The sequence below is a fragment of the Acanthochromis polyacanthus genome, chromosome 4, assembly GCF_021347895.1.
Source record: "Acanthochromis polyacanthus isolate Apoly-LR-REF ecotype Palm Island chromosome 4, KAUST_Apoly_ChrSc, whole genome shotgun sequence".
NCBI lineage: Eukaryota > Metazoa > Chordata > Actinopteri > Pomacentridae > Acanthochromis > Acanthochromis polyacanthus.
The window spans coordinates 16,910,348-16,938,325 of record NC_067116.1 but is presented as its reverse complement, the minus strand read 5'-3'; the positions used below and the strand labels follow the sequence as shown (position 1 = coordinate 16,938,325).

Here is a 27,978-nt window from a genome sequence, read left to right as displayed (position 1 = left end):
TTCAATTTCACTGGAAAGTTTTAATTTCTTTCTTCACAAAAGTCTGGCAGTTCTTCTCATCTCGTTGTTAGAAAACATCATAGCACGATGATATTAAAAACACATTTTAACATAAAATAACTGTTAGTGATTTTTGATTCTGTTTCTGCTATGAAGTCTGTTCACATTAAGCTGATTTTACAAACAGGGATGTTTAGTAAATTAGGAACTGAAATCAACTTTTAATTTGTCCATGTTTGCTTCCTTCTGGATCCATTTTCCTCAACAGCTCAGCCTATGATTCTCGTCCTCTGTGCTGTTGAAGAGAAACAAACAGGTTAACGGCATCCTCCTCTTCAACTTTATCATTTGTATCCACCTGAATCTGTCTCCAGTCCCATTTGCTTCCTTACCTTTTTCAGTAACTGTGTACAAGGCCTCCATGCCAGCTTTAATGTGGTCAGTGACGTGACAGTGGAGCAGCCAGGTACCAGCATACTGAGGACGCATCTTTACTGTCTGAACAGAGCCAAGACAAAAACACCACATGACCTACTGGTGGAGCTTCATTTTTTTGAAGGTTTTTGTTTTGCTTCATTCAAAAGACATTTTATTCTACTGTTTGTTTGGTTTGACTAAAAATCATATCATGTATTTACTCTTAAAGATGGTGGAATTAAAATAATAATTCTCAGCGTTAATTAATCTCATTAGCCACATAAGAGTAGTATGTCCACAACTGTCCCTGCACTCATTACTCCCCTGTCCACCTGCACCTTCTGTGTTAAAAAAAGCTAAATAATGTTCCTGAAAAGTCTGTCTGCATTAAAAAATGAGCTTGTTTCTATTCATTCCGCATTCGTTTCTTTCATTATTTCCTGCTGTCATTTTAAGTAAATTCATTGCTAAGATTTTACAATTAAGGAGATGAATAAAAGCATTTTCTGTGTTTACATTGAAACATTTTTTTAAGTACATTAATGTTGGTAACTTTTAAAATGTGGAACACTTTGAGATCTGCATAAGCATTTCCTTAAATGTCTAAAGCTGCAAACGCGATTATACAAACACTATACGCCGATGGAAAGCTTAGATTCTCATGAATCTGCCGGTATAAACCACTTTCAGATGTGATTACCACAGCGGTAATATAAACACATTTGTCCGACAAAAACGAATATCCATCCATCCTTTCTCTGTACACGGCTTCAACGTACACAGCGCGACTCACATTTGCGGGTTCATCATTACACACAGATGAAAATATTCCACAAAAAACGGCCATAATCCAACCTTGGACATCCAGACGAAACAAGCCAGTAAAATATTTTGTCCAAAACATGTCCTGAAGTCGGTATAAAATCCACGAATAGGTCGTTTTCGAGGAAATGCACCTCGCGATGCGCGTCCAATATTCCCTGTATTTCTCGTCATATTTTTATTTACAAATAGAATATTAGCGATTATTTGTACTGAAAATGGCTGGAATTGACTGCACCTTATAGGGCTATCAGCTGTTGGAAAACTGATGTGGACATTAATTTAAAATGTTCCCAATTTGGTTATTTTACACTATGGTTCAAAATTTTGTTGTCACCCAGACAATTTCATGTTTTCCATGAAAACTCACACTTTTATTCATGTGCTAACATAACTGCACAAAGATTTTCCAATCATCAATTACTCTTTCAACACCATTAGCTAACACAATGTAGCATTAGAACACAGGAGTGATGGTTGCTGGAAATGTTCCTCTGTACCCCTATGGAGATATTCCATTAATGATCAGCTGTTTCCAGCTAGAATAATCATTTACCACATTAACAATGTCTAGACTCGATTCCTGATTCATGTAATGCCATCTTAATTGAAAAAAAGTGCTTTTTTCAAAAATGAGGCCATTTCTAGGTAACCCCAAACTTTTGAATGATAATGTATATATTTTAATCTACTTTGTAAATATACATTATGATTTATGACATGGCTGCTCAGTGGCTTGGTGGTTAGCACCGTCGTCTTGCAGCTAGAAGATCCTCTGTTTGCGTTCTGGCTTGGGCCTTGGATCTTTCTGCATGGAGTTTGCATGTTCTCCCTGTGCATACGTGGGTTTTCTCCGGGTTCTCCGGCTTCCTCCCACAGTCCAAAACATGCTGAGGTTAATTGATGATTCTAAATTGTCCATAGGTGTGAATGTGAGTGTGATGGTTTGTCTGTATACGTAGCCATGTGACAGACTGGTAATCTGTCCAGGGTGTCTCCCGTTTTTGCCCCGCGACACTAACGAGGATTGTATTGATAACGGATGGACGGATTTATGACTTTATAGCTCTTTGGAACTCTAATTCTAATCATGGTTGTGCTGTTTTCATAGAGGGGCAGTGAAAAATGATCCCACAGTGAGTAAAAATGTTAAAGGAGGGAAAGTCATGCTGAGAAACTGCTTGGTGTTAGGAGTGTTGTCGTTATGAAAGGACAGTCTTTAGACATTTTACCTGAAAGGTGGCTGGAAACAGCTCATATGCATCAGTGCGATGAGGACCTCCACCCAGCTGCAGAGAGTTATTGCAGGAGTTATCATCTGTGTCATGTGTTTACATCCTGCAGTATGTTTGTAAGCTGTGTGACTGAGTGTGTGTTTGTTTTTCTCTACCTTATATTCCACACTGTGGCCATGCCAGTGTACAGTGTGTATGTCCACCTCATTGCCCATTCCCATCAGGTACCAATAGACCTTATCACCCACCTCCATGTTCAATCCATTCACGTTACCATACACATAACCGTTAATAGCTGCAGACACAGAAAAACACACAACACATGTATTAAAAGGAAAACTTAAGGGCATTTCTTCTGATGTGTAGATTAAACAATGAAAGTATCACACCACAGAGCTTTAGCCTAAATAACAGTTTTTCATGTGTGCTTATCTCACCGTGCATCTTGTTGCTTTCAATAAAGGTTTCATCATCCTTCAAGTTTGTGCGAGGGTTTCTGATGTGTGTCCTGATGTTTTCATCCAAATACCTGAAGCATTAGAGTAATAATTTGGTGAATAACATACAATAGGTAAACAGCATTTTTTGTTTTTAGGAGGAGAAAAGCAAGAACACATCAGAATTTTAACATAAATATTTACAGTATGTTTGCACTGTGTAGCCAAAATGGATAAATGTGAGTTAGATGACAACATAATGTTGAAATAGGATTTTAAAAACTGTTTGAGTAACTGCTGCGTATTTAAAATTTTGAGTATTTCTGATGCACAATCAGAATTCCATTTATTTATTAAGAGGCAGCAGAAGATTCAGAGGCAGACAGTCTATTTCGAAGTGTCAGGAAACTAAGACAGTGCTCTGAAAACTGCACAGTTAGTTACAGTAAAGCAAAAGAAGGAAATATAATTATTGTAATCCTGGTCAACTCAAACAGTCAGTGTTTTAGATGAGACTTACCAGCTTTCATTCTCATCAAAGACCAAGAACAGCAGTGCAAACTCTTCTACTTCCTTCTTCAGGCCCAAACTCCTGGAAGCAGCACAGGTTTGAAGGATTTATTTTGTGGCGTAGCATTGAAACATTACAAATCACCAGTCTGCCTTTTCAGATGTCTAATTATTAATCACTTCAAAGCAGATAGAAGCTCTCACCTGGCCCAGCTACGGCGACAGATCACCAACGGACCAATCAGCCCGCTGTAAAGGTCCTGGTGACAAGGAGACAATGTGTGACAGTGTGAGTACTGGTATGTGTCTGTGTTGTGTGTTCAACATTTAGTGCACCAGCATACCTTGGCGACATCAACAGTGGAGTAATACGCTGACACGGAGCACTCCTCCTGCTCTGTGGTCGGTCCTGTGTTCTTGTTCACGTACCAGGTATAGGTGTGAGTTTGACCTGCAACAAACAACGTTTGGATCTAAAGCAAATGTGAAGAAACTGAACACAATCCAGTGGAGCTAGTGGAGGACGAGATGCTACAGGTGTTTCTAAACTCTAAGGAAAATAAAGCAATGCCCTCTTTAATGTGCCACTTTAATCCACTAAGGACTGGAGAGCATTTACAAACCATGATAGTGTCCAACAATATAAGAACAAGTCTCTGATTGCTTATTGATGTTATCTCTTTGCCAAAGTAACAACCACAAAAAAAGCATTCTATTTTATTGTTTTTCCTTTCTTTCTAGGCGTCCCTGTACCTGGTTGGGTTTGGTGGACATCAGGAGTTTCTGTCTTGACTCCGTGGGCATGGATAGAATACGGTCTGGTTGCCATGTTCTTAAAAACCACTTTCACTCTGTCTCCAACGTCGGCATGAATCATTGGACCTGGATGATGGGAAAATGTTCAAATTAGCAGCTGGAGCTTTTATAGAACAAATTCACACAGAATAATATCAATATAAGAATTCCCATGTGTCACTGCTGTCCTCACAGCTTACCCATAATGCCCAGGTGTTCCATGTCAGCTGTCCTTTCCACCTGCTTGGTGAACTTGTCATTGGTGTACTGCCGGTAGACAACTTTCTTGTAACGGGAGCCGATAAAGCCGCCTTGCTGGTCCAGAAAGACGCGGGCAGGGCTGCAGCAGGACAGAGTCACAAATGTGTTTTATTCATTTGGAAGGCTCACAAATAATCTAAAAGAGCTGGCAACTTCATTTTGTAGTTAGTTACTCAAAGAACTGCACATTATTACACTAAATGCTATTTTTGTACAGCTGAATTGTTTATTGGCTGCATTATTAACTACAACTGCAGTGTGACAACAATGTTGCTGTACGGCACAAAGAAACAAACAAATAAATGCATGTTACATAATTGTGTAGAACATAACCAGCTTTTGTGGGAACAAATGCAATTTTGGAGATATATAGATATTAATATATAGGTGCAAGATTTATACAGTTATTAAATTTCACTTAATTAAAAAAAAAATTAGAGGACAAGTTGTTGTTGAAGATATAATGCGCCACATTATAAACAAGAAAAGCACTCAGAGCGCAGTACTCCGCCAAGGCTGCTCAGTCCTTCATTTACGCATCATTTCCAATGGCAGAAATCTTGAAAAAACTCATGGCTGAAATCACAGCAACACAGAATGTGTCCATTTAATATAGATGTACCCACAAACAAACTGACCTTGCCCTTAGCATAGACGTGTGTTATGCATGTCTACATTATGTACAGATACCAAATTACATGACCTAAATATGTAGCAGTGGTGGGAATTGGTGGGACTCAGAAACACCCCACAATTTAATCAATTGTTCCTTGTATGATTTCCAATGGAAACGTTCCGACAAGTCTGTAATGGTCAATTTGTATTAGGATTGCAATCATGTGATCATCAGCAGGCAGATGACATAGCGTTCACTGTCATAGTTACCTCCGCCAAGGAGGTTATGTGACACCCGGCATTTGTGTGTCTGTCTGTCTGTCTGTCTGTCTGTCTGTTAACAAGATAACTCAAAAACGCCTGGGCAGATTCACATGAAATGTTGAGGGGATGTAGACTATGGTAAGAGGAAGAGCTGATTTAATTTTGGTGGCAATCCGGAAAGGATCCTGGATTCTGGATCACTTTGAATTTTTTAGTATGTTTTAGTATGCGGTCCAAAATAGGACAAAAACATCATAGGTTAGTATGTCGGCCAACAAATTGGAACAAGGTGTCCAGATAGCTCAACTGGTTAAGAAGGTGATTTGTAAACAGAACTGTGTCAGAGATGCAGGTTCAATTCCAGCTCATGATCCTTTACTGCATGGGTTTCCTGTTTTCCTCTCTATCCTTGGTAGAGGTCTGCACTCTCTGAGTGCTTTTCTAGTTACAGTGATGCCATGCCATTATCTCGCAATGATACAGAAATGTTTAACAAATCCGTGGATTCAGACTATAAGCTGCATCACTGCCAAAATCTAATCACTTGGTCCTCGTGTCATTTCTGACCTTCCCTGAAAATTTCATCCAAATCCCTTAGTCTGTTTTTGCGTAATGTTGCCAACAGACAGACAGACAGACGCTGATTGTCACATAACTCTGCCGTTCCTTGGCGGAGTAGCAACTATTTCAGTATAAAAACAGAATGAACAGGGGACTGTGTTTCTACAGTAACTCTGGTGTTTATGCCGTCCGAGTGGTACCTCTCTTGACCGGCAAACATCTCTGCCTCCCAGGTGCGGTTTGGAGAGTAGTCCCAGTCCGTTTCCACGGCAGCGATATAGTAGGTTTTTGAGTGGAGCATCATCTCCCCCTGGCGCTGAAACATGCTGCACTTCTCCACCGTGTAGTTGGCTCGCATCCCTCCACGGTAATGACTCACTGTAGGACACACCACTTCAAACTGACCTGAAACACACACAAACCATCGCTAAAGGGGTGAGAACCGTGTGAAGGAAAACACTCCCTGTACGGGTTAGTCCAGGCAGCTCTAAAAATGTGCAACAAGGTGGATCTGTGTCATCGCCCCTACACTAATGGTGGTTTTGAGCGTGTGCAACACTGCTGACTGTCATTGTATTGTGTGCAGGTGTGGTATGCGTGTACTTGTAGCATTCAAGTGAATATATGAATACTGGACTCTCAGTTTTATGTTTCCGTGTCCATGTAAAGATTGCCATCAAGTGATATTCAAAATCCATCAACCTACTGTGGCGAAGCAGGCAACATGTTGTGTAGGTGACCCTTGGCCTTGACATAGGCCGTTTTCTCTTCTTTTGTTCACAATGTATGACTACAAGCCTAAGGGTTTCGACTGGTTTGTCAAAATAGAATCTGTAGACCCATTATGAAAACAAAAAATACAGCAGGTGGGTTATAAATGCCAAATATTATGTGAAGAGGAAGGTTCTGAGGGTGCAAGCATTTTCTTTAACACAATACAAAATGTGTTTAGTTATAAGATCATAACTAGGAAATTTCACTGTTACACTTGTTTTACAGTTTTATTTTCAGCATCAACTGGTTGGGTCTTTTTATTGCTTTTATTTGTTCAGTTTAAGTTTGCTTGTATTGATTTTAAAAAGTCAATACAAATACGTGTCTTAGAGTATCATTCTATTCCTTACAAAGATTGATTTTTTTACTTTATAATATCAATGTCATCACTTTTCAATATTAATTTCACAAATCATGACAAAATTCTGCTTTTATCGCTATAGCACTTATATTGAGTTTGTATTTTGCTATATTTCACACAAAAAATAAGTTCTTGATCTTTTTTTTGAGTTTTGTTTTTGCTCCCTGTTTAAAACAAACTTGAAGCTTTACCAGCAGCACTGTGGTTTCTCACTCTTACAGTGCATCAGTATCACTGTCCGTGTGAGGCTGGCAGAACGATGCATACCCATGCTGTCGGGCTCCATAGTGACGGTGTGAGAGATGTGAGGGAAAACACTGATGGTGTCTCGTCTGTTCTGGCGGTAAAGGAAGCGGTTGCCCTGGAAGTAAAGAGTGTTGATGTCCGTCTCTGAACCGAGTCCTGACAGATGCCATGTTACTTTATCCCCCTTACACATGGTCAGACCAGGGAGGTTCCTGTAGACAAACCCATTGAGGGCTAAAAGAGAGCCAAGTACATGCATTCAGAGATTATGTCAAACGTGATAAAACAATGCAGAGAAAATGCTTAAAATGAGCCACAATAAAGAAAAAATAGTAGATTAGCTGATGAATGTCAGCACTTAAACATTTATCCTAACAATTAAACACATTAATTATTATCCACATCAGTCATTTTAATGTAGTGAGTGATTGCAGTGGGACTCCATACTACACACCATGCATTTTATTGCTCTCCACAAAGCCCTCTTCCTCCTTGTTGACAGAGGTAGGAACAGTGGCGTAAGTCCTGATGTTGTCGTCCAGATACCAGCTCAGGTTCTCATCAAATACTGTAGCCATGAGGTGGTACTCTTTATTATAGTTTTTCTGTATGAGAAGAGACACAGAAGAGGAGGTAATGTGTCAAATTTGGGTTTCAATAATACAGTTGGCCTTACTATTTGGTATTATCTGTATTTTTGGATCTTACAATACAGCTCATAAGACTTTAAATTCCCTAAAGACTATGGTAAGTGTTTCCCAACCTTAAATTGAAAACATAAAATGTTTTAGTAAGTATTAGGCCAACAGCTTCAGTGCACTTCAGCATTGATTCTTCAAGTCCCTGGAATTCTACTAGAGGAATAAATGCAACTGGTCCAAAAGATATTCAAAACATTTTCCCTCATTTTGTCATTTGATGACGAAGGTAGAGAGCACTGTCCAACATACTGGTTCAAAATCCCCCATGGATGTTCACTTAGGCGGAGATCTGGTGACACTGAAGGCTCATCAAATCATTCAGCATCCCTTTGTGCCCTATAGATGCCCTCTAGCAACACCACAAGGATGTACAATATTCATGTCCCATTCAGGATCAGTTGTAATAACTGAACTTATCTTAGTTTCACCATTACTTTGTTTAATGGTCAAATATGTGGAAACTAATGACACTTCTAGAGGCAAATATTCATATGATTATTTACCGTGTTTCTGCTAAAAGCGCTACTGTTCTTGAATTCATCTACCTGCAGTCTGACTGAAGACTCTTCATCTTGTTTCTTGTCTCTAACTGAATCATTTAACCTATTCAGGCCCGAAGAAAGAGATCTTTTTCAAGTCACCCAGTGTCAGCTTTTCTAAACCAACTCGATCGGCATGTTGATGGACACATTAAGAATGGCCTTTTTATTATTATTATTATTATCATTATTATTATTACTATAGCTCCCTTGAAGGCCGTTTAAGGCTTTTAACTCCCTGTGGCCTCATTCTGCCATCTCCTCTAATTTACATCTGTCAGTTTGAGCTTTATTAACTTTGAAGCTACATTAATACTTTCATTGCAGCCTGTCTTTCTCTTTACTCTGATGGCAATATTAATTAATGTTGCATTTAAGAGAAAATATCAGAGACAACAGGATGTTTCATTTCTTTCTCTGCTCACCTGTACTCCTTTCTTTAATGAACCAGGTCGACAGATCAGGAGTGGTCCAACCAGTCCAGAGTTGGTGTCTTTAACAGGGTCCACTGCAGAGTAGTACATATATGTCAGACAGTCGGCCTCTCCCTCCACAGGCCCAGCACCCACAGGAACCAGCCACTCATAGGTGTGCAACGTTCCAGGTTTGACCAGAGCAGCTGGGGGAGGAGTCACCACTCCTAAAGTCATGCAGTCACACAGAGAAAGAGAGAACAATTAAAAAAAAAACAGTCAGGATCATCTTCAGAATGAACGCTTAGTTTTTAACCTACTTGGCTCTCTCTTTAGCTCCCGCAGTTTCTTTGCTGTGTATGATTCTGGTGAGAAGAAGAGTAGAGGAGTTTAGAAAAAAAGAGGACCAGGAATAATCTAGTACACTAATACAGCATTTGCATGTGCATGCATTAACCTTCCAGTTCGTTGTGATAGAGTGTCCCGTCCTGCTCTATACTGTACTGTACTCCATGTGGCTGAATCGTGTAAGCTCGGCTGGCTTTGTTCTTAAACACCACCCTGATGGTGTCCTTCTCTTCAGCTCGCAGCACGGGACCTGGACACAGCAGAGGAACAGATACACAGTGACACAAACACACAAAGATTGTTGGAAATTTAGGACAAATGCCCTTTAGAGGGTCTTAAAAAAGGAGGCTAGAACATCAGAAGAATCAACATGTCATAAGAAAGTAGGAGACAGCCATTTGTTCCATTAAAACATGTCTGAAGACAAGGTTCAGTTCTGTTGTGCTACTGCTGTTTTAGTTCCATTACACTGTCTCATATAGCTTGTTTGATTGTCTCCGTTTTTGCATGTTTTAACTGTCAAAGCACATTGTGAACACGGTATTTAAGGGTGCAATATAAATAAAGTTATTATATTGTTAATAATAAAATAAATAGCTGATTTTATTGTTTATTTTCCTTTTTTAAAGTGTGACAGAAAGGAGTATGATCTGCACTATTTGGACAGAATTTAGACAATGTACTGCTATTAAAAGGTGTTTAACCACATGTAAAACCCACATTCAGCCAGAATTACCCAGAATTCCAAGGTGTTGTTCTTCTGGGCTGCGGAGCATCTTTGTCAGGAAGGTGTTGTCAGTGTATTCCACATAGCGGACCTTCTTATAGCGGCTTCCAATGCGGTTCCGACCTCGAGTTACAAACATGTCGGCCTCACTGCATTCACAAGAACAAAAAATAGAATTATGTTAAGCCTCTACAGAAAGAAAAATGGCATTTCTGTATGAGGTCGTATGTTTAAAGTAACCAACCTGTCAGTAGGAACAGTGGGAGCGTAGTCCCACACTTCCTCTTCAGCAGCAATGAAGAACTGTCTGAGTTCACCATGAGGTCTTGGCTTATGGACGTTGGGGAAACACTTCTTGATCTCAAATAAAGCTTGCATCCCAGCTGCATGAAACCACAACACACAGGCATTCAACCAATACTCAGTAAGATATTATCCACAGTTTCAATCATAGTGATTGATGAGCCTCATGTTAAGACGAGAACATTTGATCTGACCCATCAGATGGTCATTGACGGTGCATGTCAGAAGCCAGTGTCCAGGGTTGTCAGCCACCATCTCTGCAGTTGTGCTCGAGGCCGGGAAAAGACTGATCGTGTCTGTGTGGTGGTTGAGGGTGGTCAGGATCTGGCCATGGAAATGAACTGAATGCATGTCCACCTGTAAATAAATGTGGCGAGACGAGGGGGTGTTACGGAGCGGCTATAGTATGACAGTCTTGGTCAAATCATACACTAACTATATTGTTACCGACAACGCCACCTGGGGAATTTCGCCCCAGGAAGTAAGTTTTCAATCAAGTTCACCCTTAAGGCACACAAGTTCGTTTTACTCAGGGGCGAGGAGACACGTTTCCATTCAAAAAAAACATATTCTTTATTTAACAGACAAGTTAAAACACTAAAATACCATTCACACAGGGACAAATGAACGGGGGAAACTAAATTAACGCTGAGGCTTACCGGGGTGTGTAGGCTACAGGTTGGTGGAGAATCCCCAACCAAAAATATAAGCACCCAGGCACACGTGACAGTCACACACAGCACACACTCAGTGAGGAGACCTAGAACCCAGGGAAGCACAGCACACAAGAAGGGGGGGGGGAACCCCGCCACCAGGTCACCTCCACCACCACCGGACCTCAGCAACTAAAGGGAACAACAACAAAAGAAATTAGTGGGGTCACATTAACACAATTCAATTAACAAAAATAATAACCTCTGCCCAGACAAAATATCAAAACCAAAAGAAATTAGATAACAAATTAAGCAAACAGGCAGAGAAACTGAATAAAGTAACTAATGAGAACAAAAACGAAAGAAATAAACAAATGTGGAGAGGGATCTAACCCCACTATTCACAATCGCCACATTAAAATACCTACATTAAATGCCAATTAAAACCTTGGTGCAAAAGCAACAACCAAGAGACAAAACAAAAGCAAAAGCAGCATAAAAGGAAACAAAGACAAAGCAGCAGCGGTCCCCCGTAGCTGGTGGCTATGTATGTTTCGAGTTCTGGCCGCAAACCTGGTCAGCAGATGCTGACGTCACTCACGCACCATTTGCAGACGTCACTCGCACCATTAGCAGAGGGATCTGAGGACCCGACGAATCTGTCATTAATGAGTTCGCGTTTGTATACAAAAATCAGAGAGTGCAGGAAACTACCTACCAGTTAGCAGGTCAACCAGTATGACACACACACCACGAAAGAGGGAGAGGGTACCGCACAGCTACCAGCGTCCACCTACAATCAGGCTATAATTAGCCACGGTAATTATCAGCCGTGTAACAGGCAGAGAGGAAGACACTCACCACAGCAGGCCATTCAGATGACACACACACACACGAGCCTGGAGAGCACCAAGTCGGCCACTCTGTAGCACAACACAAAATCATTAGCTCCCTGCTACGCGAGACAAAAGCATCAGGTGAGCAGACAAGCCGCGTTACCTGTCCGAAGCAAAGCGTCCGGTCCGGAAATGACATCACCTGTCAGGAGCAGCGAGAGAGAGATGGCAGGTAGGGATCGCCCCTCTTATAAGTGGGTGCGCCTCGGGTGGTTGGCTAGGTCATTGCCAATTAGGCATGACCACCCACTGATGCCTGTACTGCCACATTCTATCCCTCCTCCTTGCATCGTCGCCCCGACGATGGACGAATCAATGCCAGCATCGGTCGCTAATTCCAAGGCTGAAACAAAGCGAAAGCCGCATTTGACACAACCACAGGAGGAGCAACCACCTCCTGTCTAACTGGCTGTGGGAGACGGTGGGGATTAGGGTGGTGGCCGGCAGTGGACCTTGCAGTCCTGCGCGGGACAACACCACTAGGCCCAGCATGGTTCTCTGGAGGGGAGACTAAAGGCGCTGATGACTCGGACGGTGGTACTGCCAACGGACCACCCTCTAAAATGTCTCGGTCGTATGGTGACACCAGTACTGGGAGTGTAGTAGGGGTCACTGCAGTTGGTCGAGTGGAGGGCACGACAGTTGGGGGCCCAGGGGTCTCTTGCCTCAGAACCATCAAGTCACAGTCCAAACTCCCATCTTCAGAGGGTGACTCTCTGACCGGTGGTGAAATGGACACAGAGACAGAGACAGGTGGATCCACCCCAACCACAGCCCTCAACATCGAGCGATGGACCTGCCTGACCCTGGACTGATCATCCATCTGCACAATGGTGTATACAGCACCACCTCCCCTAGGGGCTCTCAACACCTGGTACCTTGCAGAGCTCCACCGGTCCCGGATCTTATGGGGACCTCTCGCACTGAAATCACGCACATACACCAACTGACCCTCACTCAAAGGCACATCTTTCACATGCTGGTCGTGGTTTCTCTTTCTACGATCAGCTGCCTGTTGCAAGTGTCCTCTGGCTCCATCAAAGGCCACCTGCAAGCGGGCCTGATGCTCCTGGACCCACTCATGAACGGTGCCACTCACCGGGTTCTCAACTCGACCCAAGAGGAAGTCCACTGGGAGCCTCGGTTCCTGGCCGAACATCAGGAGGAAGGGCGACTCTCCAGTGCTCTGATGGGGAGTGGTGTTATAACAGTACAGAACCTGAGGCAAACATGAATTCCAGTCCCTTTTCCGGGAGACTGGCAAAGTGCGCAGCAAGTTGTGGAGGGTGCGGTTAAATCGCTCACACTGACCATTGCCAGCTGGGTGGTACGGGGTAGTGCGCGATTTAACAATACCATACAGGCTGCAGAGCTGTTGGATCAAAGCGCTCTCAAAATTACGACCCTGGTCTGAGTGTAACCGAGCAGGTACGCCAAACTTATAAAACCACTCAGACACAAGGACCTTGGCCACAGTGGAGGCACGCTGATCGCGGGTGGGGACAGCTACGGTATACTTACTAAAAACATCTGTCATCACCAAGATGTTTTCCATGCCGTTCTGGGCAGGCTCGAGACAGGTGTAATCAACTGCCAGGATCTCATTTGGGCGTGATGCCAACAGATGCCCCAAAAAGCTGCGAGCTGTTGGGTGGACATCCTTTGCAACCTGACACCGCTCACAGGTCTGGCACCACTGAGCAACAGCAGAGGACATGCCAGGCCAATAACACCTAGCCCGCAGGAGGGCCAGCGTTCGCTCCACCCCTTGATGGCCATGCTCCTGGTGAAGCTGAGTCAAAACCTCGTCGGTCAGTGCCACTGGTAGCAATAACTGCAGCACAGCTTCACCACCGTCTGAACGAAACACTTGGCGATAAAGAACACCATCCTTCTCAATGAGGCGGTCCCACTGCCGGAGCAGAGCCAACGCAGGTAGCGACAACTGTTGCCGCTCCTCGTGGCTGGGACGTTGCCTTCGCCTCCAAAACCTCAACAGCTCCTCAATAACAGGGTCAGCCTGCTGAAGGGCACAAATGTCAGAAGGAGTGTGTTGCGGTAAGGCAGAAATTGCATTTAAATTTACCTCAACCTCTTTTGATGCCAAAGCTTGTTGCAACGCAGTTGGAATGACAGTACCTGGGAGCATAGCTCCCACATCCTGAGGGCCAGGTGGGTGCTGACGGGAGAGGGCGTCTGCATTTTTATTACTCCTCCCCGACCGGTACTTTATTTCAAAGTCAAATGCAGCAAGTTGGGCTGCCCACCGCTGCTCGGTGGCGCCCAATTTAGCGGAGGACAGATAACTCAATGGGTTGTTGTCCGTGTAGACAACACACTTATGACCCAACAAATATTCCCTGAACTTTTCCGTCAGAGCCCACTTAAGGGCCAAAAACTCCAGCTTCATGGAGCTATAATTTGCCATGTTCCTCTCGGTGGGCCGCAAACCTCGGCTCGCGTAGGCTACTGGCCTCACCTTACCAGCTTGCTCCTGGGAGAGCACGGCACCCAAGCCACCATGGCTTGCATCTATTTCCAAAATAAAAGGAAGTGAAAAGTCGGCATAGGCCAGTACTGGGGCGGTGGTAAGCCTGGCCTTCAGTACCTGAAAACTCTCTTGACACTCAGTGGTCCAACACCCAATGATGCCACGCCCAGAATTACCAGTTCTTACACGGCCCCACTCGGCCACAGCCTTATGCAGAGGGGCTGCCAACTTGGCGAAGCCCTCCACAAACCGCCTGTAGTAACTGGCAAACCCAAGAAAAGACCGCAAGTCTGACACTGTGGAGGGAATCGGCCAGTTGGCAACCACCTCGATCTTACTCGGGTCAGTGGAAACACCATCACCAGAGATTACATGGCCCAAGTAATGCACCTCCTTCTGGAAAAAGGAGCATTTGCTGAGCTTTGCTTTGAGGCCTTCCTGTTTGAGCCTGCTTAGCACAACCTCCAGTCTCTCTAAGTGCTGCTCCACAGTTGACGAAAACACAACAATGTCATCCAGATACAACAACAGGGACTGACACTGTTGATCTCCAAAGATGCGCTGCATTAGCCTCTGAAACGTGCTAGGGGCATTACAAAGACCAAAGGGCATCCTGTTCCATTCAAACAAGCCGAATGGCGTACAGAAGGCGGTCTTTGGTCGGTCTGTCTCAGTCACCGGTACCTGGTTGTAGCCACTAACCAGGTCCAGAGTCGAAAACCAGCGGGCACCAGACAACGCGTCTAAAGACTCCTCTATGCGTGGCAAAGGGAAGGCGTCCTTTCTGGTTTTGCTGTTCAGCTGTCGGTAATCAACACACATACGAAGGCTACCATCCTTTTTCCTAACTAACACGATAGGAGACGCATAGGGACTGCTACTCTCTCGAATGACCTGTGATGACAACAGCTGGTTGATGTGCTCTTTCACTGCCTCATATTCAGAGGGAGGAATGCGCCGATAGCGTTGGCGAACGGGAGCATCATCAACCAGAGGGATATCATGAGAGACCAGATTTGTGCAGCCCAAGTCTCCATCGTGAGCTGAAAAGACAGGGGTGTATTGCCTAAGCAGGGACCGCACCTGACCCTGCTCCCCAGATGACAATGAGGACAGGTCTATGTCGTCCACCTGCTGCTGCACTGTGGGGGAAACAGTTTGAGACAAGACAGTGGCCACCCCTGACGGAACCTCAGTGACGCCGGATGGAAGGCTGACGACATTTACCGCGTCTAATGTGCCGACAACAGTGCGGGGGTACAATAGCACATCTGTTGAACCCACATTGACGACTGGTATGTATGCAGTTCCCCGACTTACTCGAACCAGAGCAGGGGACGCCAGCAGGCCAGCAGGCAACCCGGAGTCCAATGGTTCAAACAACACAGTGGACTCTGAAAATACCTCAGAACATGTGGCTGCCACGATCTTCATGACACCACCAGGAATGCGCCAAGCTCTCTTACCCCTGACTTTTACCTTCCCTGGACTGTCCTGTGGGGCCTCAGTGCTAGCACGATGGCACTGCTGCAGCGCCCGCACAACAGGCTCTGGGGACCCACAGACACAGGGCTGAGAAAACAAAGCTGCGCCATGCTGCCCAAAAAGTTCTTGGTAGCACTTACGGATGATGTTCATCCCCAAAACGCCAGGCACCTGTGCAGGCACACCACCAGGAGGGTCCCTCACAACCAACACTCCGCAGTGTGACATCAACTTGCCGCAAAGATGTACCTCTAGCTCTAGATAGCCAATATAAGGGATCTCCAGGCCATTAGCAGCCCTAAGCTGCAACCAGTGGCATGATTGAAGGCGCTCCTGACCCCAAGGCTCAAAGTGCTGGCGGAAAAAGCTCTCAGAGATAGTAGACACCATGGAACCAGTATCTACTAAACAGGGCACCCTTACTCCACCCATGTCCACACCTAAATGGGGACAAGACGAAATCAGTTTAGAAGCCTCTAAACTAGCTGAAGCAACCTGTGAGCCAGTAGCGACCCCACCCAAACTGTGGCTCTGCAGTTCGGTGGGCACTAGTTTTCCGACACTGATGCAGAATGAGACCGCGCAGCAGAATTGGATGGGGGCTGTGAATGGGACAGTGAAGGAGGAGGAACATGCACTCGACAGTCCCTCGCAAAATGACCAGGCTGGTGACAGCGCCGGCATATTACTGGACCATTTCGGGGTGGACGACTATACTGGTGAGAGGTCTGCAGGAGAGCAATGCTTTGAGTGAGCTGACTGAGTTGCTCCTGCTGACGCTTGAGCATCTCTCTCAGCTCAGCCATCTCAGACACTGGGGGTGAAGCGGCAGTTTCCTGTGGGCCAACATGAACACCGTACTGAACACCAAACACAGAGGGGACAGAGTGACTGCGACCCCTCGCACCACCAGGCAAACCCTCGCGCTCCCACCGGATCGCCTCTGCCCGGACATCAAGCAAGGTGTAATCAGGCTGTCTACGCACCAACTGCTTCAGCTCACGACGCAGGGAGCTATCTAGCACATGCTCAACAAATTGGTCTCTCAACAGGGCTGCTGAATTTGGCATGTGACTAGGCGCACGCTGCTCCACTTTCTCCATGAGGCCCATCAAGGCTAGAGAGAACTCCTGAAGAGTTTCTCCCTCTTGCTGCCTCCTGGAGAAGAAAGCCTCCTGCAGAGCAACATACGACTCAGAGCACCCATACAGCTCCTGTAAAATGGCCAATACTGTGTCAGGATCTCCCCTCTCTGCACTGGAGCGATACTTAATCTCCTCTCTAGCCTCTCCCTCTAGGTGATCGAATATGAAAAACGCCTGTTCAGACCGGGATAAATGTCGGGCCCTCATGCATGCCTGTATTTCTTCAACCCACTCACCCAACCCTATGCCTGTCCTCCCCCTGAAGATGGGACACTTCCTATCTCGGGGCACGAAAACTAGTCTCTCTGTCACAGGGACACTAACAGTGGAGGGGGCAGTAGGTGGGGCAGATGAAGTGGATGGACCGGCACTAGGGTCAACCTGTTCACGCCGCAAGCGCTCATTGTCAGCTTTTAACTGGGCCACCAATTCCTGGAGTTCCTGCAACTCGGTCTCCATGACTACAGCAAAACTTAACAGGCTAATAAGTATGCTTGGATATGAGGCCGACAGGTGAAGTGTGTGGAAGGGTTCTCACCAAAACCTACGCAAGGGACGACTGGGGAACTACTGCTGCTCTGTCTCCGTAAACACCACTGCTTCAATGTGCCTACAAGAAAAACATCGTTAGGGCACAGGAAAGAAGAAAAAGATACATATATACAAACACCAAGCAAAACAAAAGAGGAACACGTGTCTCTGCCGTTAAATGAGTAAATCCTGCCGACAACGCCAGATTGTGGCGAGACGAGGGGGTGTTACGGAGCGGCTATAGTATGACAGTCTTGGTCAAATCATACACTAACTATATTGTTACCGACAACGCCACCTGGGGAATTTCGCCCCAGGAAGTAAGTTTTCAATCAAGTTCACCCTTAAGGCACACAAGTTCGTTTTACTCAGGGGCGAGGAGACACGTTTCCATTCAAAAAAAACATATTCTTTATTTAACAGACAAGTTAAAACACTAAAATACCATTCACACAGGGACAAATGAACGGGGGAAACTAAATTAACGCTGAGGCTTACCGGGGTGTGTAGGCTACAGGTTGGTGGAGAATCCCCAACCAAAAATATAAGCACCCAGGCACACGTGACAGTCACACACAGCACACACTCAGTGAGGAGACCTAGAACCCAGGGAAGCACAGCACACAAGAAGGGGGGGGGGGAACCCCGCCACCAGGTCACCTCCACCACCACCGGACCTCAGCAACTAAAGGGAACAACAACAAAAGAAATTAGTGGGGTCACATTAACACAATTCAATTAACAAAAATAATAACCTCTGCCCAGACAAAATATCAAAACCAAAAGAAATTAGATAACAAATTAAGCAAACAGGCAGAGAAACTGAATAAAGTAACTAATGAGAACAAAAACGAAAGAAATAAACAAATGTGGAGAGGGATCTAACCCCACTATTCACAATCGCCACATTAAAATACCTACATTAAATGCCAATTAAAACCTTGGTGCAAAAGCAACAACCAAGAGACAAAACAAAAGCAAAAGCAGCATAAAAGGAAACAAAGACAAAGCAGCAGCGGTCCCCCGTAGCTGGTGGCTATGTATGTTTCGAGTTCTGGCCGCAAACCTGGTCAGCAGATGCTGACGTCACTCACGCACCATTTGCAGACGTCACTCGCACCATTAGCAGAGGGATCTGAGGACCCGACGAATCTGTCATTAATGAGTTCGCGTTTGTATACAAAAATCAGAGAGTGCAGGAAACTACCTACCAGTTAGCAGGTCAACCAGTATGACACACACACCACGAAAGAGGGAGAGGGTACCGCACAGCTACCAGCGTCCACCTACAATCAGGCTATAATTAGCCACGGTAATTATCAGCCGTGTAACAGGCAGAGAGGAAGACACTCACCACAGCAGGCCATTCAGATGACACACACACACACGAGCCTGGAGAGCACCAAGTCGGCCACTCTGTAGCACAACACAAAATCATTAGCTCCCTGCTACGCGAGACAAAAGCATCAGGTGAGCAGACAAGCCGCGTTACCTGTCCGAAGCAAAGCGTCCGGTCCGGAAATGACATCACCTGTCAGGAGCAGCGAGAGAGAGATGGCAGGTAGGGATCGCCCCTCTTATAAGTGGGTGCGCCTCGGGTGGTTGGCTAGGTCATTGCCAATTAGGCATGACCACCCACTGATGCCTGTACTGCCACATAAATAACACTTAAGCTTTAAACATTATGTAGGATAATAAAAAAGTCTGCTGGGAACTTTGACACTGCTTAAAATACAAGCAATAAAATTTGCTTATTGGTCAGAGAAAGATATATTCTCAAATTAGTTTTCAATAAGCATACAAAAGAAGCAACTACAGTCCCTGACAAAAGTCTTGTCACTGCTCTTAAGTTGTAGGAACAACAAATAACAACTGGACTTGTAGTTGATCAATTGGAATCAGAAATGGCTCATATGAATGACAAAGCCCTCTAGACTATATTTATTATGCCAAAATAAAGTTTTGTATCATTCATTGAGTTTGATCATTTAATTAGGACAGAAAGGTCAGATTTTTCTTGGACAAAAGTCTTGTCGCATGCAAAAATAATGTTGAAATTATACATATACTTCATTCTGAATATACAAATATGCTATAAAAACATCAAAACATTAAGTCATGGCAGCGCTCGATTTAGACGGTCGCCAGGTCGCCATTTGCGACTAAAAACCAATTTTGGCGACCAAAAATGACAAAAAAAACACGCTGGTTAGGGGCCCAAATATTTTGATTTGGGCTACTGACCTCCAAATCCAAGTTTCAGGGTAGGCAATTTTCCGCGGATCCGCGGATTTAATTTCAAATTTGAACACTTTATTGTCGCTGATGTTAACGTCATTAACATCTCGCGGGAGTCCGCGAGACTCCGTCGGATCCAGAACCAGCCCAAAATGTGATGGCGGCATACGGAGGACAGCAACAACTGAGCCTGAGCACCGTGAACGGAAAGCACTAAGCCACCGGAGCTGTCATTTTTAATTCGGCGGGTCCGCCGGCTGCTCTCCCCGGTCACAGACTGCTCAGACTCCCCGGCTGGCTAGCTGTCCCCCGCTAGCTGCTCGGCTAACACCTGCCGCTCCTCGCCGCTCGTCTGTCCGGGTCAAACCGCACCTGTTCCGGCTGTCAACGTCCCAGTCGCCCGCTAGGAGCTCCGGACAATGCGCTGCTCATTCGTGGGTGACTTTTCACGGCCGTGGGGGGTTTTAAGGCACACTTTGCCTAGCGACCAGTGATAGCTCGGCGGCTCCAGCTAACAAGTTGACGTGGAGGAGGAACTGGATTTTTTTTCTTCTCCTCCAAGGGCACATGAAATGCACTAAACATCTACATGTGACAGACACAGACAAATTATTACACATTTAACGCATAATGGATGCAAAAAGCAGGATAAAAAATTTTTTTGCCACTAAAAGTTGGTCTTGGCTCCTAAAAATGTCTAAATTAACGTATGTTGGTGGCCCAAAAAATGTCATTTGGGCCACCAGACCCCTCGGCCTTAAATCGAGCGCTGCATGGTGTCTTGCAAAAAAGAATTAATATTGTGTATGACTTCCAGAGCTTGGAGGACTGCATCCATACGTCTCATCAATGGCTCAAATAACTTATTGATAAAGTCATCTTAAATGGCAAAGAAAACAGTCTTGCAAGGCTCCCAGAGTGCATCAAGATTCTTCGGTTTCATCTTCCAAGCCTTCTCCTTCATTTTACCCCAGACATGCTCAATAATGTTCATGTCTGGTGACTGAGCTGGCCAATCCTGGAGCTCCTGGACCTTCTTTGCTTTCAGGAACTTTGATGTGGAGGCTGAAGTATGAGAAGGAACACCACTCTGCTGCAGAATTTGCCCTCTCTTATAGTTTGGGATGTAATGGGCAGCAAGAATTTCTTGATACTTCAGGCTGTTGATGTTTCCATCTACTCTGCAGAGCTCTCGTACACCCCATACCGGATGTAACCCCAAACCATGATTTTTCTTTCACCAAACTTGACTGTTTTCTTTGTGAATCTTGGGTCAGTGCGGCTTCTGCAGGATTTGCGTTGATTGGGATGCAGTTCAATGGATGATTCATCAGAAAAATCAACCTTCTGCCACTTTTCATTGTCCATCCTTCCTGCAAGCTGTGGACCTTGACAAATGCAACACGATTTTTTGTTGTCTTCTGTTTAATGCTGGTTTCTACACACTAATTTGACCATGGAGAACACCGCGTGAGATAATTTGAAAAACTGTTCTTGTAGATACAGGGATTTCTGGCGACCAGTTCACATACTAGAGATGAGAAGTGAACGAAAACCTCCACATTACCTGGCGATCGCTCTTAGTTGTGGTCTGTATCCAAATCTCAGGACGTTAGAAGGCAAATATCGTTCCGAAATCGCGCGAGCTATCACGCGATTTTGCGAGCTATCGTGCGATTTTGGAACGAGATTTACTTTCTAGCGTCCTGAGATTTGGATACAGACCACAACAAAGAGCGATCGCCAGGTAATGTGGAGGTTTTCGTTCACTTCTCATCTCTAGTATGTTGTGGGACACTCATTGAGACTATCCGAGCCGGTCAGTGTAGGGAAAAAAGCACGTTAGGGCGGACTTTGACATGGGGGGGGCAAGTTGCCCCATACTTTTCGCTAGCTGAGCTGCTAGCTGAGCTGCTAAGCTGTCTACCTGGCTAAATACTGAAGCTATGTCGAAAATTCATTTCTCCATCACTCACACGTATGAAATGACATATGGAAACAGACCCCAGGTTGAAAAAAACGAAGTTCCCCTTTAACTATGAAATTACATGATACAACTCATTCTAGACCTCCTGATGCTACTATGTTACCACTGATTTTTACATTACTGCCAATCTTTTTGTAACCTTTTCCATCTTTGTGAAGTCTTTTAATCAGATTTTACATTTCCTTTGTGAATTCTTTTCCACATGGAACCAAGATTAAGATAAACACAGTCAATAGGTCCCATGGTGAGAGGTTCTGGTGTTCAAAGATCATTTTAGAACCATGTTCATGCAATTATGTTGACTGAAAATCAAAGATTCTTGTTTCAGTGATTACAGATTTCCTAACATGCGTCATGGATAACGGGCGTATTGACTTTTGTTACATTGAGCTTCTAAGTTGGGGCCTGTATTTTCAATATAGTCTTCCTAAAGAATTTGTTTTTGATTGTTCATAACAGCAATACACTACTTGTCAAATCTGATATAATTCAATTATTGACAGATGATAGTTTTGTACTTATAGGTCAACTCAATGCCAATAGCCCTCTCCATCTTCATCAAGTACATCAAGTCACTTACTAATGTTCTTCAAATAGACAAACAGTCAGCTATCCAAAATGTCCAAATTTTACTGGACTAGTCATATTTTTTGTTGCCTTTTAAAAATTACAGTTATGTTTCTCAACAAACACTGTCAGATATTCTTGTTTATGGTTGAAATAAAAAGCATACAGTAGTTACCTCATTGCCGAGGGCCATCAAATGCCAGTGAATCTTATTTCCTTGGCACATGCTCAGTCCAGGAAGATTTCCATACAGAAAACCATTAATACCTGCAAAACACACTCGGGGTTAAATGGTGTATTTGTGGATCTATGAAGGTGAGTGTGTGTGCAGATGCTCCTCCTCACCGTGCATCTTGTTGCTTTCAATGAAGTCTTCATCCTCCTTCAGGCCTCTGGCAGGATTTGTGATGTAGGTCCTGATGTTTTCATCCAGGTACCAGCTAAAGTTCTCATCAGTCACCATGAACAGCAAAGCGTACATGTAGTCTCCTGACCTGTCACCGTGAAGGTCCAGGGTTCCTAGAGGAGAGGACAATCAAAGTTAGAATTAGACTGCAGTGATCCGTTAGCCTAGCCATGCTACACCCATGTTTCTGACGGCACAAGGGTCTAGGGAAGCTCGACAGGGAGGGAGGCGGGCTAAAAGGTTGTCTATCAAATCCCTCTGCAGCAATTGGGTAGGTATACAACCAACCAACGCAACGAATAGGCTGACGTAGTCCCGAGAGCACCGGTGGATTGTGGCTAAGTCCCATTAGCTTCTCAACCAGCGGAGCCGCGGAGCCAACTGGTATATAAAGGATTTGCCATATCCCGTCGGCATAAGTGAAAATACGTCTTTCTTCTCAATGAAACACTTAAGTGCCGTCCTTTGTTTATCTTTCAAGTTGAATTTTAGCTTCAAATCTTTAAGGGCTGTGGCCAAAGCTGAGTCGAAAGATAACTGCTTATTGTGCGCTGGTTGTTTCTGTCAGTATCGTCACGCCTCTGTCGTCACTTCGTTACGCCCGCCTTCTGACTCTACACTTCATGGTGATTGGTCCGGCCAGTTTTAGGAGAATCCAGCCTCGAGCCTTATGGAGGGTAACTAGACCCACCCTGGCAGAGAATTAAATTCGTTGCCGTGGGTTGTCTAGCGCAGCTAGGCTAGTGATCCATTTGTGTGTGAACAGATTTTTTTGCCCAAAAATTGTAACTGCTCTAAAGATTTTCTGGTTTTCATTATTTTTTTCCAGCTAACATTCACAAATCACTGTGTAATTTGCATCTGCATTTTTCCATCTATGTTAATGTTAAATTCACAAATGGGTCCTTCTTGATCTACATGCAGTCAATGCAATCACAGTTTTGACTGATTGTTAAAATAAAACGTTAAAAGCAATAGAAATGGTGCTCAGTATATTGAATAATTTATTACCTATCTGATGATAAATTATTCTATTACTCAACAAATTTGTGATATAAACTACTGCTGATAGTCTGGCTTCCTCCCACAGTCCAAAAACATGCTGAGGTTATTTGGTGAGTCTAAATTGTCCCTAGGTGTGAATGTGAGTGTGATTGTTTGTCTCTATATGTAGCCCCATGATAGGACTGGTGACCTGTCCAGGATGTCCTCTGTCCTTCACCCTAAGTCAGCTGGGATAGACTCCAGCCCCCTCACGACCCTAATGAAGATTAAGCGATATATAGATAATCAGTGGCGTGCACAGACATTTTGAGGGGCAGGTGCTCAATGGAAAAAAAAATAACAGAGTGAGATTTGGAAAAAAAAAAAAAATTCTGTAACATTGTTTATTTTAATATCTTAATAATAACACACAAAGGGTCAATAAAACATTGTAACATAACATTGTAAATGACATGTAGCTCCCTTTCTTTGTCTTTCTTGATCCTTTCCCTTCTGGGCATGCTGCATTTGGTAAATGAAAAGAGATCAACAATATCAGGACTGATTCCTGACATTAGGCTACAACAAGGCAGAAAGCTACTTTTTCTTTTTGTCATTTAGCAAATAAGTCACAACAGTGCTACCTCTACCTAATGTAGGCTAATATTAAACCTACACAAACTAAATATTCAGTAATAGCATACTGAGCATATGCTGTACCAATTCAACAAATAACATTGGTTGTGTGGTCATCGTCCTCACATTATGTCATTATTTGATTATTATTATAAGTAGCCAGGGGCTTGTTAAGCAGGTGGGCTAAAAAGGAGAGAGGGTCTCCAGGTGGGTGGCTTCAGAGTGGCACAAGGTATGAGGTGTTCTGGTTAGACAACAGGCAGCCAAACTTTCCAGGATATTGGTATTCATTACTGGATAACTCAAAAGGCTGTTGTACTATAGACAGCTGTGACAGATAGCTGTGCTGTGATAGCTGTGGTTCTGAAATATTACAAACAGGAATAATAATCAGTGACACATTTGTCATAAGTACAGCCACAAATAAAAATAATTATACTGAGAAATAGCATAAAATGCACATAAACACAATAGCACAAACTGCAAAATACTGTGTATGGCTTAGCATTTCAATCACATTAACTCACATAACATTAGCAACGCAACCAGACACGCGCTGACAATCGACAACGTGATAGGCTAACAGCTAAGCTAATGTCCATCACATAAAGTATCAGCAACAACAGGTAACAATGAACAGTGAACGCTGTACACTGGGGGAACACAAGACCACTCACCTTTGGTCATTTAGACACAGCACGTAAAGGAAAAATGCAACATGTATTCAGTCCGAACATGTGCACGGGAGAAACTAGTCAACAATTGCAGCAGCTATAGAGAAAAAACGCGGCACTCGAGGTGCGTTCAGGGACATTAAGGGAAAAAGGACAACATTCGGTTAACTCAGCAAAGGACGAAATGCACATATAAAACACAACCCAGACAATATTCCAATCGAAATATGAAGCCTTTCTAACACGGGCAGTTGGCTAATTTTGGCACGGTTGATTTGCGCTGCATGTGACAGACTATTTCACATTAGAGACAAATAAATGCACCGTGTGGCTTGGCAACCAAAGCTTATGAACAATACACTTGATTCATTTAGGTGTCACCTGGTTGGTGGCTACAGTCAGGGAGGAGATGCTGTGGACTGTGCAGCTGCTGCCACACGCGTGTCCGCTCCTCACGTTCACGTTACGAGATGGGACGGGGCAAGTAGCAGAACTGGTCGTTTGTATGTGCGTTTAATGTTAAATTTAAAAAAAAAAAAAAAAAAAAAGTTGAGACGGGAGGGCACTTGCTTGATACTGAGGGCAAAGGGCAGGTGCTCTAGCACCACCTGGTGACTATCTGTGCACGCCACTGTAGATAATAGATGGATGGAACTATTTCTAAAACCTGATCAAATCTGTGAGACACTGAGTTGTCAATTACTTCGGTTAAGGTGAACGAGAATGTAAGAAAAAAACACTGTGTAAAAGCAGTATTTCTTCTGATGTTTATATTTTAAAAGCATCAAAAGTTCAAGTACTTATTATGCAGCAGAATGGTCTCTGTCAGCATTATAAAACTGCATTAATTATTTTCTTTGGATACATCAGCAAATGAGCATTTTAATGTTTTTATCAGTTGACTGTTTATTATTATATTTACTCTTTTATTTTGTGAAGCACTTTGTGTTGCATTTTAAATGGATGAAAAGTGCTATATAAATAAAGTTCGATTTGATTTGATTTGATTTGAATGCAAAACAATGCCTCAGACTCTGTGATATGATCACCTCTGTTGAATGTGAAATATTAATCTGAAGTAGAAGATCTTCTCTCTGAAATTCAGTGGAGAAAAAGTGCAAAGTGTACTTCAGTACAATCTTTAGATGCAATGAAGTTAAAAAAAAATCTTCCAGTACCTTTCTTGCAGACAATGAGGGGTCCTATCAGCCCTGAGTTGATGTCTCTTGGTGGGCTGACGTGGGAGTGGTAGAATCTGGTCATGCAGTTGCTGTCCTGTGATGTTGGGCTGTGGGATTCAGGGAGGCTCCACTCGTAAATCATTGTTCTACCTGGAGCCACTGAGTCGTCACGCTTTAGTTCTGGACCTGTATTGTCTGGGTACAGAGCTCCTGAGGACCAAACACACCAACAGAGTCACATGTCTATCAGCCTTTCCAGTCCGCTTGTGCTTTAATACTGAATCACTGTGCTTCTTTCTCACCCTCATTGCCTTTGCTGTAGTTCAGCCCATGTGGGTGGATGCTGTAAGGTCTGGAGGCTGCGTTTCTCAGTTGGACCACCACTGTGTCGCCCTCCTCAGCCATCAGCACTGGGCCCATGTAACCCAGCCACTGTGGCTTCTGCACCTCCGTCCTGTAGGTGCCGTCGGTGTACTGCTTATAAACTGCCTTCTTGTAGGTGGGGCCGATACGCTGGAGGCCTCTCTTTAAAAACACTGAAGCTTCTCTACAGTCAGATCAAGACAGAGAGAGATCAAAATGAGTCTGTATTAAGTTAAAATATTTCGAAAGCTTAAAACGATCTGATTAAAGATTTATTTGGGACTTTTGCCAGTATGACCAAAAAGAAAGCACTGGGGACATTGATGCTATTAACAATGAGTGTGCTTTAAACCTCAACTGACAGACTCTGAAACTGAAGCAGGAAACTGGAATCCAGCATCATTAATGTTGCTTTGATTTCATTTGATTCCCACCAATATCACACAATTTATAATTAGGCATACACAATCGTTCAAAAGTTTGGGGTCACCCAGACAATTCAATCCAAACTCACACTTTTATTCATGTGCTAACATAACTGCACAAGGGTTTTCTAATCATCAGTTAGCCTTTCAACACCATTAGCTAACACAGTGTAGCATTAGAACACAGGAGTGATGGTTGCTGGAAATGTTCCTCTGTACCCCGATGTAGATATTCCATTAAAAATCAACCGTTTCCAGCGAGAACAGTCATTTATCACATTAATAATGTCCAGACTGTATTTCTGATTAATTTTATGTCATCTTAATTGAAAAAAAATGCTTTTCTTTTAGGAATAAAGACATTTCTAAGTGACCTCAAACTTTTGAATGGTAGTGTATTTAATTACAATCATAAAGACTTCATATATTTTATGTTTACAGGACTTGTCCTGTTGTACATGTATGTGGGCTTTCTTGTGTCAATATATATAGTCGATATGTGACCAGTGTTAATCAATCCTGTTGTGTATCTGCTGTGTTTTGCATGTAAAATATAAATCTGTATTTACAAAAGTATGCCTTTTCATATAAATTCATGAGTGTCATTGCATGTGACAACAGGCAGGTGTCAATCTATAACCAACACGACATGTACTTACTCATCGTCCTGCAGTGTGCGGTTTTGAATCATGTTCATCCCAGTTGGAGCATAGTTCCAAGACACCTCCTCTATCCTGAGGACGTACTCTCTTCTCATGCCAGAAACACATATCACTGCAGCCCACAACAACAACACAACCCTTAACCCCAGCCTACACATTTTGACAACAAAGTTCAGGCACTTCCCCAAACACAAGTCCAAAGGAAAACTAACAAAGCAGATGAGGAGTCTTTGTTTCTGTCCACTGCTTCAGCAGATGATAAAAATGAAGACAGACAGTGCCTGCAGTCAACTGACAGTGGTTCGTCAGTCAGTCTGTCTCCCAA

At 43.8% G+C, this 27,978-nt stretch overlaps 1 protein-coding gene across 1 annotated transcript; it reads right to left on the bottom strand.

Annotated features, from left to right (window-relative positions):
• cp (ceruloplasmin) lies at window positions 1-27,978 on the bottom strand. The gene is made up of 24 exons (XM_022206751.2): window positions 27,651-27,978; window positions 26,506-26,750; window positions 26,201-26,413; window positions 22,668-22,841; window positions 22,498-22,589; window positions 10,524-10,686; window positions 10,271-10,409; window positions 10,036-10,175; window positions 9,409-9,549; window positions 9,272-9,316; window positions 8,964-9,178; window positions 7,753-7,903; window positions 7,320-7,532; window positions 6,118-6,322; window positions 4,417-4,556; window positions 4,175-4,303; window positions 3,766-3,872; window positions 3,626-3,681; window positions 3,432-3,503; window positions 2,912-3,003; window positions 2,630-2,769; window positions 2,472-2,528; window positions 393-498; window positions 1-295 (listed from the first exon to the last, which is right to left on the bottom strand). Exons 1-24 carry the CDS (start codon window positions 27,809-27,811, stop codon window positions 270-272), a joined length of 3,222 nt encoding a protein of 1,073 aa, XP_022062443.2. The 5' UTR covers window positions 27,812-27,978; the 3' UTR covers window positions 1-269.